The sequence below is a fragment of the Physeter macrocephalus genome, chromosome 7 (assembly GCF_002837175.3).
Source record: "Physeter macrocephalus isolate SW-GA chromosome 7, ASM283717v5, whole genome shotgun sequence".
In the NCBI taxonomy this organism is placed as follows: Eukaryota; Metazoa; Chordata; class Mammalia; order Artiodactyla; family Physeteridae; genus Physeter; species Physeter macrocephalus.
Genome location: NC_041220.1, coordinates 58,353,756 through 58,371,762, shown reverse-complemented (window position 1 = coordinate 58,371,762; position 18,007 = coordinate 58,353,756). Strand labels below are relative to the sequence as shown.

The following is an 18,007-nucleotide window of genomic DNA, read 5'->3' as shown; positions in this document are numbered from 1 at the left end:
GGTCCGGGAAGACCCCACATGTCGCGGAGCGGCTGGGCCCGTGAGCCATGGCCGCTGAGCCTGCGCGTCCGGAGCCTGTGCTCCGCAACGGCAGAGGTCACAACAGTGAGAGGCCTGCGTACCGCAAAAAAAAAAAAAAAAAAAAAAAAAAAACTCTGTGAGGAAGAATTTTTTGACATCTTGGTAATTTAAGTGTTTTTAGATCTTGAGCTACCAAAACAAGAACCATAGTGTACTTGATAGGGACTGTATAGAATTTTAGATTTTAAAAAACAAATAATATACATTTTTAAGGAAAAACTGAATGCCATCACAGACTTTATATTAGCCATACACATTTAGCACACAATTTTCATCTACTTTGATGAAAGTGTTTTGAAAGTCTGACACACACTTTAAGTCTTAACACTGATATATTTCTCCTTTGATTGGTTTGAGTTTGAAAAAAACATATTTGTAAGGAATATATGTGACTATTACAAAGCTTAAGTAACTAAAACAGTGTGATATTGGCATAAAGACAGACCTGTAGAACAACGGAATTGAACAGGAATAAAATACACCCTAGTGTATTTGGTGACTTATGTGTGACTTGCTTCTGACTTTTTTCAGGGGGATGTTTCTGGATACCATTCTCCCCTCACGTGATGATAATGGCATACGTCCAGCAATTGGTCAGCGAACCCGTTTAAGCAAAGGAGATATTGCACAGGCAAGAAAGCTGTACAGATGTCCAGGTATTGCACCACCCAAACTCAGAAGCATAATTGTGCCTGATAGTGCTCTTACAGATGAATAAGCCACAATTTACTCAACTGTTTACTTGTCTCTTTTCATGCTGGCATGTGACTGACATATTCAGGTCAAAGTTGCTAATCATAAAATTAAATAGGAGAGAACTCTAGAACACCCATTGGTATAATTAAAAACAAATTGCTAGAGATCACATTTCAAGAACAGGGATAGTAAGCTTTATTTCTTTTAATTTAATGAGTAAAAGAGAGAAAAACGTTGTTTTATAGTAGTTATTAAATGGTTGCATGATTTCATAGTCAAATTAAGAGCTTCCTTGCCAACATAAAAATAATATCCTTTATTTCAACTTCAGAATTGAGTCCTGAATGATCTTTTCTTCCAAATACCATCATTAACAGTATATAAATTTAAATTTAATTAAGTGGAATTTATAACTTTGTTGCAAAAAAATAAGTTCTAACCATGTTTCTAGTGAACTACTAAATGTTTGCTATTAGATAAAGTTGTGAAAAAAGATTACAGGAAGGTCTTAATAACAATGTTGCAAGGGAACACTAATGCCTTACTGGTCCAAGAAAGAAAAGATTCTGCTTCCAAACTGGAAATACTTATTACTCTATGCACCTCCTATATTCTCAAAATGCTTGAAATAGCTTATATCAAAGATACACAGTGGCGCAGTGGTTGAGAATCCACCTTCCGATGCAGGCGACACGGGTTCGTGCCCTGGTCTGGGAAGATCCCACCTGGTGCGGAGCGGCTGGGCCCATGAGCCATGGCCGCTGAGCCTGCGCGTCCGGAGCCTGTGCTCCGCAACTGGAGAGGCCACAACAGTGAGAGGTCCGCGTACTGCAAAAAAAAAAAAAAAAAAAAAAAGATACATGCTTAACATCGCTTAACACAGCTTTTCCCAAATTTTTTGGCTTATGGAAACTAATACCTATGGAATTCACTTTTTGTTCCAGATACTAAGATCACAGGTGGTAAAATAACTATAAAAGTTTTAACTGGCTGCTATTCTAATAATTTGTGCAGACATTCAGAGATAAGATGGGTATATTAATCATTGAGGTTTTAGATAGGTTTTGTTTAAATTTTATTTATATATATATTTAATTATTGGGAAGTTATATTAACTAAGTTTACTGTGATTATTGGTACCAGTCCAGGAAACTTTCTTTGTAGAGTACAAGAGAGGGCTAGCTGATTCATTAACAAATGTAATATTTGCTCATTAACATATAGAAACGTCTACATGGGGCAGAGAATGGTCTTCATCTTCCCTTTATCCTGGTAATCAGCAGTCTGCTTGTGAAAGAGATCCTCTCTGGGGTGTGTGAGTGGTGGTGCATCTTCTTCTCTTCATAAATGATTCATTTGTTCTCTTTTTCTCTCTCTTTTGGGGGGCCTTCTTTTTCTTGTGACTCTCATTTTCTAAATGTATTCTTCTCTACTTCGATCTAATTTTAGGATTACTTTCCTTTTTAATTTCTAAACTCCTGAAGCCAAACTCTTCTTCTAATACCGTCTCTTGTCTTTATTTGCATTTTCTCTTAATATAGTTTTTCTGTAGTCCCATGAACTTTTGGCTTACAACTACTTCATACTTATGCCAACTGTCAAACATAATATTCTCCCAGTAAATCTTCTTTAATTAAATGTCAAGTAACATAATAAAACTAGGAAAAAATAAAGTAAATTAATATATAAAAATAAAGGAGCTTCTGAGGATTAGAATGTTCATTATTATGTAAAAGTGTATGTGTATTCACACATGAACCCACATACAATCTATGTTTACAAATTTAAAAGTGTTGTTAAACGTACAGTATATGTACAGGATATCCATGTCTATGGATGCACATCTATGTGGTTGTAGGGAGAGAAGACCAGTTTCAGTGTTCATGGAATTCGAATACTAGAAACTTTTTAAACACTTGTAAATTAAATTTATTTTTTAATTAATATGAGGTTCTTTTTAGTTACCTAAAATATTAATCTCTTTAATTCCTTATATAATGCTCTGAGATTCCAGCCAGAATACCCTTGATATATGTGCTTATGTACAATTCTTGGCTAAAATATATTGCCAACATGCAAAAAGAATTTAGCCATTTTCCCACTTATTCATGGACCCATTTACTTTTCTCCCATAAAATATTCCTTAGTTCAGTTGATGGTACCACACATAGATCTTCCCAAGCCAGAACCTGGAGGGCATTCTTACTTCCTCCTTTCGCCTCACTTCCCGCAACTAGTCAGTCCTGCTGCCTTCTTGGTATCTATCTCATGTTCTTGAAGTGAATCCCCTATCCTAGGGATCCTCATCTTCTGTCTGGATTGCTACAATGCTTCCTAAGTAAGCTCTTCCCTCTATCCTTACATCTCTTTAGTTATCTGGCCACACTGCTGTTCAAGTGACTTTTCAATATGCAAATCTTACTCTGCTTATTTTAGGATAAAGGCTGATTTCCCCTTCAAGATTTTCCCCTGTCTCTTCCCCCAGCCTCTTCTCTAGGTATTTCCCTTACAGCCTAGTTTCTCACCTCTACTTCATTCAGCCCCTGACACTACAGTATGCTTGCCTCTTGCTTCTTCCTCCAGCCAGAAAACTCTTAACTGCATCCTGGCTAAATCCAAACTCATATTCAGAATTTGGCTACTATGTAACCTCCTACTTAAAAACTCGCTAGTCTCCCAGGATTCCCATGATGATAAATGCTTTATTTGATTCTGGCCTTATATCTTACTCCTATAATCATCAATTCACTTGTCATTTCCCACATTAGAGTATAATTAGAGTATAATCTTTAGGATTGGAGTTAGGATTTTTCCTCAGGGTATTCTGAATCAAATATGTTAGGTGCTCAATAAGTAGTCGTTGTATGAATGAAATACTTGCTTTAATATGGGAATGGTACTGCACCAGATATTATGGCCACAGAGAAGGAAGCACAGATTATACACACAAATAGCCAATCATCTGTGGGATTATACAGACAATATTATTTGTTGAGGAAATAAATCTCATCAGTAAATGTTGCTAAAGCTGTTCTGAGAGGGGTGCCTAAACTGAGCTGCACCCTGGAATGAGGAAGACTTCTTGGAGTTGGTATTTGTGCTTCATCTTCAAAGATGATTCAAACTTGGCTAGGGAGTTACTATTGAAATATATTTTAAAATATTTCAGTAATTAATCTCACCATTATGGCTCAGATGACTTGGGATTTCTTTTAACATTCCTATGTTAAAATAATTTTAAACCTAAATTTTATTTATTACATATAAAAGTTTAAGGGAGCCATGGATGTATGAAAAAGTTAATTAGGTAGTGCTAAGTTGATTAGATATAGTTTTATTTCTTCCCCTACTCTAGAGTTTATCAAGATTTTGGGGGAAGAGATTTATATAATACATTATTGTCTTATTTAGAGTTAGTAAAATTATAAATGTGTTCTTATAAAAAAATGGAAAAAGGATTCTCAATCTTTGATATTTGGTGGATGTTGTAGACATTTGCTTGGGAAAATATCTGTAGATGTAAATACAATCAGCAGTAAATTTAACCATATTGTTAATAACACAAGAATTTGTAATAATTTCTCAGCCACACACAATCCAAGTAGCATTTATACAATTCAAACACAATTTTCTATCTTGGAAGAGGTAAGTTACACTAGAATCATGTGATGCAAAAGTGAGATGGATCATAGAATAAAGAACTTTTTATTATTAACTACTTTTTAACTTTGGTGAAACACACATAACATTAGACCTGTCCTATTAACAAATTTCTAATTGCACAATACAGTACTGTTAACTATATACACATTGCTTTACAGCAGATCTCTAGAACTTTTCCAGCTTGCGTGACTGAAACTGAAACTCTATACCTATTGAACAGCAGCTCCCTGTTCCTGTCCTCCCAAACTCTGGCAGCCACCATTTTACTTTCCACCTCTTTGAGTCTGACTACTTTAGAAGCCTCCTTCAGTATTTGTCCTTCTGTGTGTGACTGGCTTATTGCACTTAGAATAGTGTCCTAAGGATTCATCCATGTTGTTAGCACATGACAGATTTCTTTCTGTTTTAAGGCTGAATAATGTTCCATTGTATGTATATACCACATTTTCTTTATTCATTCATCCAGCGATGGACATTTAGTTTGGCTACTCTTGGCTACTCTGAATAATGCTTCAATGAATATGTGAGTGTATGTATTTCTTCAAGATTCTGTTTTCAGTTCTTTTACATCAATATCCAGAAGTAGAATTGCTGGATAATTTGGTAGTTCTATTTATAATTTCTGAGAAAACTCATACTGTTTTCCAAAGTGACTGCACCATTTTAATTTCCTACCAACAGTTAAAGTGGTTCCAATTTCTCCACATCCTCACCAACACTTGTTATTTCCTGTTTTTTGATAATGGCCATCTTAACAGGTGTGAGGTGATAGCTCACTGTGGTTTTGATTTGCATTCCCCTGATGATTAGTGATGTTGAGCATTTTTTTCATGTATCTATTGGCCATTTGTATGTCTTCTTTGAACTGTTTATTCAAGTCCTTTGCCCATTTTAAAATTTACTATTTGAGGTTTCTTGTTCTTTGTTTTTTTTTGCTATTGATTTGTAAGAGTTCCTTATATATTTTGGATAGTAACCCCTTATGAGATGCATGATTTGCATATGTTTTCTTCCATTCCAAAGATTGCTTTTCACTCTATTGATTGTTTCCTTCACTGCACAGAAGATTTTTAGTTTGATGTAGTCCCCCTTGTCTATTTTTGCTTTTAAAGCCTGTACTTTTAGTGCCAATATCTGAGCAATCATTACCAAGATCACAGTTATGGAACTTTTCACATATGTTTTTTCTTCTAGGAATTTTACAATTTTGGGTCTTCCTTTTAACTCTTTAATCCACTTAGAGTTGATTTTTGTGTATAACGAAAGAAACGGGTCCAATTTCATTCTTTTATATGTGTATATCTAATTTCCCCAACACCATTTATGGAAGAGACTATCCTTTCCATGTTGTATAGTCTTGGCACCCTTGTTGAAGATCCCATTTTACTGTTTAGGTGTGGGTTTATTTTTGGCTCTTTATTCTGTCCCATTGGTCTATAAGTCTCTCTTATGCCAGTACCATACTCTTAATTACTGTAGATTTGTAATATGTTTTGAAGTTAAGAAGTGTGAGGCTTCCAGCTTTGTTCTTTTTTTCTCAAGGTTGTTTTGGCTATTTAGGGTTTGTGGTTCTATATGAATTTTAAGACACTTTTCCCCATCTCTGCAAAAAACGCCACTGGGAATTTGATAGGGATTGCTCTGAATCTGTAGATTGCTTTGGGTAGTAAGGATAATATTTTAACAATATTAAGTCTTCCAATCCATGAACACATTTCTTTGTCTCCTTAAATTTCTTTCAGCAGTGTTTTGTAGTTTTCAACTTACATGTCTTTTGCCTTATTGATTAAGTTTATTCCTAAATATTTTATTCTTTTTGGTGTTCTTATAAATGGGGTTGTTTTCTTAATTTCCTTTTCATATTGTTTGTTGTTAGTTTATGCAACTGATTTTGTGTGTTGATTTTGTATTCTGTAATTTTGTTGAGTATTTTTTATTACCCCTAACAGTATTTTTTTTTCTGTGGAATCTTTATAATTTTGTACATATAAGATCATGACATCTGCCTAGAGAGATAGAAGTTTAACTTCTGAATTATATTTCATTTTAGAGTAATTTTGATTAGGAGAGTGATAATAATTTGCCTTTGTATATTTCTTTATGCCTTTTTTCTCTTAAATAAGACTGCATTTTGTAGCTCAAAGATACATTCTAACAATTAAGCGCACAGTCTTCCTACCTGTGTCAGAGGTATCTAAGGGTTAAAAAGAGAACTTTGGACATCACAATACTTGACCCCTACAAAACAACTTTATGAAGTACATATTAATAAGATAGCCACTTTACAGAAGAGAAAACTGAAGTTGAAGCTTTTGAGACTTGCTTGTATGACATAATTAACAAGGGGTAATGCCATGACTCAACTTCTCTTTTCTCATCCACATAGCTTTCTGAGTAAATGGACAGACTATGTATTTAATTTAGTAGTACCATGTTTTCCTTGCTAATTTTCCTTTAGTTCTTTTAATATTAAAGTTTTTTTATATATCTTCGCATGAATCAACAAATGGCCAGGAAAATTGATGAAATTATCTGAAATAGTGATCATGTAGCCTGGGATAGCCACACTTATTGAGGAAAATGCACAAATGATTACCACAACTTGACAATATGTGTTTGTACTTCTTGAATTATAAGCAGGTGCTATATAATAGATTTATTTAAGTTTTGAATTATATTCTTTTTTTTTTACATTTTAGAGAGTTTTTTATCTTTTTTATCAGAACCATAGTGTTTGTTTACATTTGTGAGTCAAATATATTTAATTTTTTAAATTCCACTTTAGGAAATCCAGTACCAGCATTCTATGTGGCTTAGTGGAGTTTTCAATTATTTCAGAATTTATTTCTAAACTATTGTAAATTGCAGCTGTTTTTCATTGAAACACGCTCAATTCCCAAATGACTATTTAGCATCTAAAATGATCCTAGTTAGAAGCACATTGTTTGCATTAATAAATCTTAACAAATTTTCCTTTTTCTAAGGGTTCTTGTAATGTCACATTTACCAGTATCCTTAGATGATTCTTGGAAAGTGCTGATTATATATTTTTTACCTTGAGCATTTTTGTTTCATTCTGAAGTTGCTTTTATCTGCCTATTCATCAGAATAAACACTGCTTGCTCCTACTTTAAATTTATTTTGTTGTCAAACATAATATCTGTTTCTAAATAAATATTTATTTCTTATCAGACTGGTTTTACAGCTCTATTTTATGTTTTCAAAGCCATCGTCTTTGTTTCTTCATTTAAATCAAGATATGCAGAACCATTTATAATTTATTGATTTGATGAGACAAGAGTTCACTTGCTGGGAGCTATGGTTCTATAATATGGTAGTATATCAGTTTTTATTTCAGTCTCCTTCAGAGTGAAGGAGCTGTTCTTTCAAATTGTTGAGTGAAGGTTATAAACATGTTTATATAAATCTTTATATAAACTGGCTGCAGTATAGGAATTATTCTTGAATTAAGGATACTTAAAGCAGCCTAGGTTCATGTGGCTCATACCATGTCTTGCAAAAACAACAAGAAAATCCATTATAGAATGCTTCTAACTACAAAACTTGGCTGAAACAGAGTTAATTATGCTCTGTTCTTGCCTTTGTTGAAATGGCCTATAGATATCAATCACACAGATCTTGAGGCTGTGTAGCTGATTATTATTTGCTATTTCAGATGACTGGTAATCACTTCCAAGAAATTAGAAAGGCTTAGTAAGAGGAAAATAATTTCTTTTCCAGTAATTTCTACTTATGATTGACAGAAAACAGAGAATAAATAAATGTCTACATCTTATTTGAAAATTTGAGTCTTCCGTGATGTTTTTATCTTTCAATTTTTTCCAGTTTTTTTTTTTGTTGTTGTTGTTTTTGGTTTTTGTTTGTTTGTTTTGTGGTACACGGGCCTCTCACTGTTGCAGCCTCTTCCATTGCGGAGCACAGGCTCCGGATGCGCAGGCTCAGTGGCCATGGCTCACAGGCCTAGCCGCTCCACGGCATATGGGATCTTCCCGGACCGGGGCACGAACCCGTCTTCCCTGCATCGGCAGGTGGATTCTCAACCATTGCGCCACCAGGGAAGCCCCTTTCCAGTTTATTTTGAAAAAAACTTTCGTTGTGTGTGACATTTTGGCACCTCTTATTGGTTATTTATTCATTATTATTTAAGATTTCTTTTTTCAACCTTGATATGGTATTCATTATTAAAATTAACCTCACTCTACACCAAATATACTAATGGAATGTTTCGTGTGGTCCCAGAGCCACATCAACTAGGTATCCACTGGCCTGAAGCTGAAAATGGGTGACGTATAAGTTGGCTACTGGCTCCTTGAGAATGAATGAGAAAGGTTTCCATGAGGAAGAACTTTGTGGTCCTTCAGGTTATTTATCTCATAATCTTGTTATATGGTTAGCTATAGTAATCCGATTAAGTATACTGAAATTCTAGTAAGAAAGACGTAAAGAGAAATTACTTAGAAAGGAAAAGTGTTTTTTAAAATACAAATATATATTCTTGTCTAACACCAAAAGAGTGGAGATTTTATTTATGAGGCCAATGTCTTTCATAAAAATTAGAGAAAAATCTTATCTTTTTCATCTTTTAAAAAAATCAAACTTTTTTTTTTTCTTTCAGCATGTGGAGAAACCCTACAAGAATCCAATGGCAACCTTTCCTCCCCAGGATTTCCAAATGGCTACCCATCTTATACACACTGCATCTGGAGAGTTTCTGTGACCCCAGGAGAGAAGGTAGTTTATCCCACCAAGAGTTCTCCTTTAATTTCAGATGCAAAGGTTCATTTTCTTTCAAATATAATTCACTTTGTTTTTTATTTTTGTTTGATTAATAAAGTAGCTCAGAAATTTTATAATGGAAATTACTCAAACTCCAGGAATTTTTTGAAAGATGTAATTTTAAAAGAAATGGTAAATGGTCTAAAAGGGTTGACATAATACAAATTATGTACTCAGACACACTGAAATTAAGTTAAAAGTCAGTATCAGATGGATAACTAGAAAAATCCCACACATTTTCAAATTGAGAAATATACATCAAATATCCAATTCATTCAAGAAGATATTGTGATGAAAATTAGAAATTATTTTCAATTATAACAAAAATACTGAGAATACCAAACTTGTAAGATGCACCTAAAGTGGTACTTAGAAGGAAATTCACAGACCTAAATGCTCATATTAGGAAATAAGAAATACCCAAAACTAATGAGATTGACATCCACATAAAGAGACTAGGAAAAGAGCAATAAAATAAATGAAAAAGTACATAAAGGAGGAAGTAATAAATAAAAGATAAAGAAAATATCATGGTATTGTACAAAGTATGGACAAAGTTGGTACTTGAAACAATTTAGAAAAACAGAGAAATGGGGTGAAAAGAGATCAAGAGAAAAAAGAATAACAGAGAAAGCACAATTAGCTAATATTCAGAATAAAAAGATTATTATAACCATAGATACTTTAGGCACTAAAAGAACATTTTGAACATTATGCCAATAACTTTAAAAATGTAAATGAAATGGGCAAATTACTACAAAATACTACTTACTAAGTTCTTATTTGAGAAGAAATAAAAAGCTTGAATGCTCCTATAACCACTAAAGAAATCAAATTACTATTTAATTGAATTATTAGTCAAAAATTTTTCAGCAATGAAATCCAGGCTCAGATGGCTTCATCAGTGAGTTCTACCCAACAACCAAATAAGAATTAAGTGTAATCTAATATAAAGTCTTCCAGGGAATAAAATAAAAGATACACTCTCCTATTTATATGGCTAGCAAAACCTTGATAGCCATCCTGATGACAAGAACAGTGTAAGAAAGGAAAATTTTCACCCGGACTCACACTTGACTATGTATGTAAAATCCTCCCCACATTACCAAACCAAATGCAAATATATATGCCTGTGTATGTATGTATGTATGTATCTATCAATCTGTAAATATATAAATAATATATAATATATATATATTTCAAGGGCAGATATGCATGGATATGTGTATATATGTATGATATATTATGTATATATGTTTGTGGGTATACATATGTGTACATATATACAAGCACCATTAGACGAGTATCTCAATTAAATCAAGAAAAAAAAATCTATTAATGATTTAACAACAAAGCCTGAGCAAACTAGGAATGGAAGAGTATTAATCTTATAAAGAGAAGCAACAAAAATTAGTGCAAATACCATTATCATTAGGGTAATTCTGAAAGTATTTCCTTTGAGATAGGTAAGAAAACCAAGTATGTCCACCAGTCCTCTTCTTTTTTTAACATTTTGGTGGAAATAGTAGCATGTTAAGGCAAGAAAACGAAATTACACATGTAAGGATTAAAAAGGAAGACATAAAATTCCTTTTATCATATTGTTTGATTGGTTATAGAATTTAAAATTATTAAGAAGCGAAATGAATAAATCTATTGATTTCTGGATTCTGTCTGGAAGGCTAACCTTAAAAGTCTTCCGAGACCAAGATTGTAATGATATCAATTTTTGTTTTTTACTAGTTATTAAATGATTTTTGTCCTTCGCCTTTGACTAATTCATCTGGAATGACTCATATACCCTTTGAGTTTTGGTGGAAAAGCAAATGCAGTTAAGAAAGTTTCAACTCCCTGATAATTTAGTGCTGTTACGAGTATCATGGGTATGGAGTTGTCCAGGATGTTGCAATACTCACAATGAAAACTAAATGAAACTCTTGTGTAGCATAAACAGATTTTATACATAAAAAATTACAACTGACTTGTAATTCATGAATGCATACATAATTATTTATATAGTTATTTTTAATCATTATGAGTCTACGTTGTTATATAGTTATAGGTGTTGATCAATTTCTGTTTAGATCCTTTGAATAAGCCCCTGAAAACATATTATGAAAATCATTAAAAAGGTACTGAAGAGCAAGATATAAAAGATGATAAAGCTTCAGAGAAAGTTTAAAACTGTACATGATATATTTTTTTCAGTTTTTCTTAGTTTTTTTAAAACAGTTTTATTGGAGTCTAGTTGATTTACAATGTTGTGTTAGTTTGAGGTGTATAGCAAATTGAATTAGTTTTACATATACATATTTCCACTCTTTTTTAGATTCTTTTCCCATATAGGCTGTTACAGAGTATTGAGTAGAGTTCCCTGTGCTATAGAGTAGGCCCTTATTAGTTATCTATTTTATATATAGTAATGTGTGTATGTCAATCCCAAACTCCCACTTTATCCCTTCCCCCCCCTTACCCCCTGGTAACCATAAGTTTGTTTTCTACATCCATAACTCTATTTATGTTTTGTAGATAAGTTCATTTGTACCATTTTTTAAGATTCTACTTATGTTATATCATATGACATTTGTCTTTCTCTGTCTGACTTATTTCACTCAATATGACAATCTCTAGATCCATCCATGTTGCTGTGATATACATGAGTTTTTAAAACAAAGCATTGTAGAATATGGAAAGTTTTGGCACAAGATTAATCAAATTAAGTCAGTTTGTAAGAGCAAGATAATACCTGGAAAAAAAGTTTCTCCTATCTAATTGCAGTACCCATACCATCAGCATTCAAAGTTTATTCAGTTTTCTTGTATGTAGGATTACTAATAAAATGGTATTTTCCAAAATGTTGCAAATAGGAAGAAATAAACAAATCTATCATTTTTTATCCTTTTTTAAATATTGTGAACAACGATGAGCCAATAAATTTATTAAGTGGCCAATGAACAATATTAACTCATTTCTTTATTCTTATATTTTTATTATTTTCTTTCAATATTTAAGTTCATTCTGCTCTTCTTTTTATTTTATTGAAGTATTGTTGATTTACAGTTTTATATTAGTTTCAGGTGTACAGCATAGTGATTCAGTATTTTTACAGATTATACTCCATTAAAATTATTACAAGATAATGACTATAGTTATTTATGCTGTACAATATATCCTTTTTGCTTACTTATTTTATACATAGTAGTTTTTATCTTTTATTCCCATGCCCCTGTTTTGTCCCTCCTCCTTTCCCTCTCCCTTCTGGTAACTACAAGTTTGTTTTCTATATCTGTGAGTCTGTTTCTGTTTTGTATATACATTCATTTGTATTATATTTTAGAATCCATGTATAAGTGATTTCATACAGTATCTGTCTTTCTCCATCTGACTTTGTTTCACTAAGCATAATATTCTCTGGATCCATCCATGTTTCTGCAAATGACAGAATTTCATTCTTTTTATGGCTAATATTGCTATATACATAGGAATATATATATATATTATATATATATATGGCACATCTTCTATATCCATTCATCTGTAGATTGACACTTGGGTGCTTCCACATCTTGGCTATTGTATTTTCTTTTTTTTTTTTTTTTTTTTTTGTTTTGCGTTATGCGGGCCTCTCACTGTTGTGGCCTCTCCCGTTGCGGAGCACAGGCTCTGGACGCACAGGCTCAGCAGCCATGGCTCACGGGCCTAGCCGCCTCCACGGCATGTGGGATCCTCCCGGACCGGGGCACAAACCCGTGTCCCCTGCATCGGCAGGCAGACTCTCAACCACTGTGCCACCAGGGAAGCCCTTGGCTATTGTAAATAGAGCTGCTGTGAACGTTGGGGTGCATGTATCCTTTTGAATTAGTGTTTTCATTTTTTCCAGATATATACCCAGGGATCAAATTGCTGGATCATATGATAGTTCAATTTTTAGTTTTTTGAGGAACCTCCATACTGTTTTCCAGAGTGGCTGCACCAATTTACTTTCCCACCAATAGTGTAGGAGGGTTCTCTTTTCTCCACATCCTCTCCAACATTTGCTATTTGTAGACTTTTTGATTATAGCCATTCTGACAGGTGTGAGGTGATATCCCCTTGTGGGTTTGATTTTCATTTCTCTAATAATTAGCCATATTGGGCATCTCTTTATGTGCCTGTTGGCCATCTGTATTTTTTTTTGGAAAAATATCTGTCAGAAGCTTCTTTCCAGTTTTTGATTGGATTGCCTTTTTTTAATATTGAGTTGTATGAGCTGTTTATGTATTTTGGATATTAACCCCTTGTAGATCATATCATTTGCAAACATTTTCTCCCATTCAGTAAGTTGTCTTTTTGTTTTATTGATGGTTTCCTTTCCTGTGCAAAAGCTTTTAAGTTTAATTAGGTCCCATTTGTTTATTTTTTCTCTTATTTCTTTTGCCTTAGGAGACAGATCAAAAAAATATTGCTACTGTTTATGTCAAAGAGTGCTCTGCCTATGTTCTCTTCTAGGATTTTTATGGTTTCAGGTCTTTCATTTAGGTCTTTAATACATTTTGAGTTTATTTTTGTATAAGGTATGAGGAAATGTTCTAATTTCATTCTTGTAAATGTAGCTCTCCCATTTTCTTAGAACCATTTATTGAAAATGCTGTCTTTTCTCCATTGTATATTCTTGCTTCCTTTGTCTCAGATTAACTGACTATAAGTGTGTGGGTTTATTTCCAAGCCATCCATTCTGTTCCATTGTTTTATATATCTGTTGTTGTGCCAATACCATACTGTAGTTTTGTGGCTAGCCTGAAGTCTGGGAGTGTGATATATTCAATTTTGTTGTTTTTTCTCAAGATTGCTTTGACACTTTGGTGTCTTTTGTGGTTCTATATGATATTAGGATTATTTGTTCTAGTTCTCTGAAAAATACCATGGATATTTGATAGAGATTGCATTAAATCTAGAGATTTAATGGGTCTTTTTTCCTTATTTGGTCGAGTTAAACTCATTAATTTCAAGCATTTTTTCTTTTCTCATACAAACATTTAAAGCTATAAATATTCCTTTAAAAACTACTTTATCTGAATTTCACCAGCTTGACACATAGTATTTTTGTTATTTTTCAGTTTTAAAAATCTTCTTCATCTTTTATCGTTTCTTCTAAGCCCACATATTTTTCAGGAACATATTTTTTTATTTGCAAACATATGTTATTTTTCGAGTCTTTCTTTTCTTATTATTTTCTCCTTTAATCACTTTTTGGAGAAAGACTGTAGTCGGTATGATATCACACTTTGAAATACCTTGAGGCTGGTGGTATGAACTTGGAATTGACCAATATTCATTAAAAAATTTTTTTTGCTTGAAAATGTCTTTTGTCCAACGGTTGGCTGCAAAGTTTTCTATATTCATGTTAATCTTCTTAATTGTGCTTTTTATATAGTCTCTATATTATTGTTTTTGCTTCATCTATCAAATAGTAGAAAAGTATGTTTACATATAATAATATTAAAATATTATTTGCCACTATTCGGTAGATTTATTAAATGCTCTTTACAGTTTTAAAATATTTTTACACTACATTATTATATAATGTATACATATAGGTTTAGAATATTACATCTTCCTGATATATTAAACTGTTATCATTATATAGGAAATCTCTTTATCTCTAGTCATCATTTAGGTTAAAATTATTTTTTTCTGATATTAATAAATCTACGCTTTCTTTTGACTAATATGTCTGCCTGGTATATCTTTATCTTACTTTGCACATTTAGGCATTCATGATATACGTCTCAGGTGTGTTGCTTTTAGACAAAAAACAGTTTTGTTTTATTTTTTTAATGAATCCATGATGGTAAGTTTTGTCTTTAACTAGAGTGCTTATTGCAGTTACATCTATTATGGTTACTGATGTATTATTGCTCCTTTTTTGCATTCTCTGTGTCCCACTTGGTTTCTTTTGTTCTATATTTTGACTTCTTATGTATTGAATTATGGTTTAAATTTGCGCATTTAATTTTTTTTCCCTCTACTGGTTTGGAAATTTTAAATGTGTATTCTATTATTTGGTATCTTCTTCTACCAGCCTACACTTTTTTTTTTTTTTGACAGCTTTATGGGAGTATAACTGCTTTACAATGGTGTGTTACTTTCTGCTTTATAACGAAGTGAATCAGCTATACGTACACATATATCCCCATATCTACTCCCTCTTGCATCTTGCACCAACCCTCCATATCCCACCCCTCTAGGTGGTCACAAAGCACTGAGATGATCTCCCTCTGCTATGCGGCTGCTTCCCACAAGCTATTTATTTTACATTCAGTAGTGTATATATGTCCATGCCACACTCTCACTTCGTCCCAGCTTATGCTTCCCCATCCCCGTGTCCTCAAGTCTGTGTCTTTATTCCTGTCCTGCCTCTAGGTTCCTCGCATCCATTTCTTTTTCTTTCTTTTTTTTTATTCCATAAATATGTGTTAGCATACGGTATTTCTTTTTCTCTTTCTGACTTACTTCACTCTGTATGACAGTATAGAGGTCCATCCACCTCACTACAAATAACTCAGTTTTGTTTCTTTTTATGGCTGAGTAATATTCCATTGTATATATGTGCCTCATCTTCTTTATCCATTCATCTGTTGATGACACTTAGGTTGCTACCTGTCCTGCCTATTGTAAATACAGCTGCAATGAACATTTTGGTACATGACCCTTTTTGAATTATGGTTTTCTCAGGGTATATGCCCAGTAGTGGGATTGCTGGGTCGTATGGTAGTTCTATTTGTAGTTTTTTAAGGAACGTCCATACTGTTCTCCATAGTGGCTGTATCAGTTTACATTCCCACCAACAGGGCAAGAGAGTCACCTTTTCTCCATAATCTCTCCAGCATTTATTGTTTGTAGATTTTTTGGTGATGGCCATTCTGACCAGTCTGAGATGATATCTCATTGTAGTTTTGACTTGCATTTCTCTAATGATTAAGGATATTGAGCATTCTATCATGTGTCTGTTGGAAATCTGTATATCTTCTTTGGAGAAATCTCTATTTACGTCTTCTGCCCATTTTTTATTGGATTTTTGTTTTTTTAATGTTGAGCTGCTTGTAAATTTTGGAGATTAATCCTTTGTCAGTTGCTTCATTTGCAAATATTTTCTCCCATTCTGAAGCTTGTCTTTTGGTCTTGTTTATGGTATCCTTTGCTGTGCAAAAGCTTTTAAGTTTCATTAGGTCCCATTTGTTTATTTTTGTTGCTATTTCCATTTCTCTAGGAGGTGGGTCAAAAAGGATCTTGCTGTGATTTATGTCATAGAGTGTTCTGCCTATGTTTTCCTCTAAGAGTTTGATAGTGTCTGGCCTTACATGTAGGACTTTAACCCATTTTGAGTTTATTTTTGTGTATGGTGCTAGGGAGTGTTCTAATTTCATTCTTTTACATGTAGCTGTCCAAGTTTTCCCAGCACCACTTATTGAAGAGGCTGTCTTTTCTCCACTGTATATTCCTGCCTCCTTTATCAAAGATAAGGTGACCATATGTGCGTGGGTATAACTCTGAGCTTTCTATCCTGTTCCATTGATCTATATTTCTATTTCTGTGCCAGTAGCATACTGTCTTGATTACTGGAGCTTTGTAGTATAGTCTGAAGTCAGGGAGCCTGATTCCTCCAGCTCCGTTTTTCTTTCTCAAGATTGCTTTGGCTATTCGGGGTCTTTTGTGTTTCCATACAAATTGTGAAATTTTTTGTTCTAGTTCTGTAAAAAATGCCAGCGGTAGTTGGATAGGGATTGCATTGAATCTGTAGATAGCTTTGGGTAATAGAGTCGTTTTTACAGTGTTGATTCTTCCACTCCAAGAACATGGTGTATCTCTCCATCTGTTTGTATCATCTTTAATTTCTTTCATAAGTGTCTTATAATTTTCTGCATACAGGTTTTTTGTCTCCTTAGGTAGGTTTATTCCTACTTGTTGCAATGGTAAATGGCAGTGTTTTCTTAAATTCACTTTCAGATTTTTCATCATTAGTGTATAGGAATGCAAGAGATTACTGTGCACTAATTTTGTATCCTGCTACTCTACCAAACTCATTGATTAGCTCTAGTAATTTTCTGGTAGCATCTTTAGGATTCTCTATGTATAGTACCATGCCATCTGCAAACAGTGACAGCTTTACTTCTTCTTTTCTGACTTGGATTCCCTTTATTTCTCTCTCTTCTCTAATTACTGTGGCTAAAACTTCCAAAACTATGTTGAATAATAGTGGTGAGAGTGGGCAAACTTGTCCTGTTCCTGATCTTAGTGGAAATGGTTTCAATTTTTCACCATTGAAGACGATGTTGGCTCTTGTTTTGTCATATATGGCCTTTATTATGTTGAGGAAAGTTCCCTCTATGTCTGCGTTCTGGAGGGTTTTTATCATAAATCGGTGTTGAATTTTGTCAAAAGCTTTCTTGGCATCTATTGAGATGATCATGTGGTTTTTCTACTTCAGTTTGTTAATATGCTGTATCACATTCTTGATTTGCCTATATTGAAGAATCATTGCATTCCTGGGATAAACCCCACTTGATCATAGTGTTTGATCCTTATAATGTGCTGTTGGATTCTGTTTGCTAGTATTTTGTTGAGGATTTTTGCATCTATGTTCATCACGGATATTGGCCTGTAGTTTTCTTTCTTTGTGACATCTTTGCCTGGTTTTGGTATCAGAGTGATGGTGGTCTTGTAGAATGAGTTTTGGAGTATTCCTCCCTCTGCTATATTTTGGAAGAGTTTGAGAAGGATAGGTGTTAGC

At 33.5% G+C, this 18,007-nt stretch overlaps 1 protein-coding gene across 2 annotated transcripts in view; it reads left to right on the top strand.

Annotated features, from left to right (window-relative positions):
* The window catches only part of TLL1 (tolloid like 1), a 269,311-nt gene that overhangs the window by 142,051 nt on the left and 109,253 nt on the right, over positions 1-18,007 (top strand). For both annotated transcript variants that reach the window (XM_024116874.2, XM_024116873.2), the window contains exons 8-9: positions 613-737; positions 9,077-9,192. In XM_024116874.2, the coding sequence (XP_023972642.1) occupies positions 613-737; positions 9,077-9,192 (241 nt within the window). The remainder of the gene's footprint in view (positions 1-612; positions 738-9,076; positions 9,193-18,007) is intronic.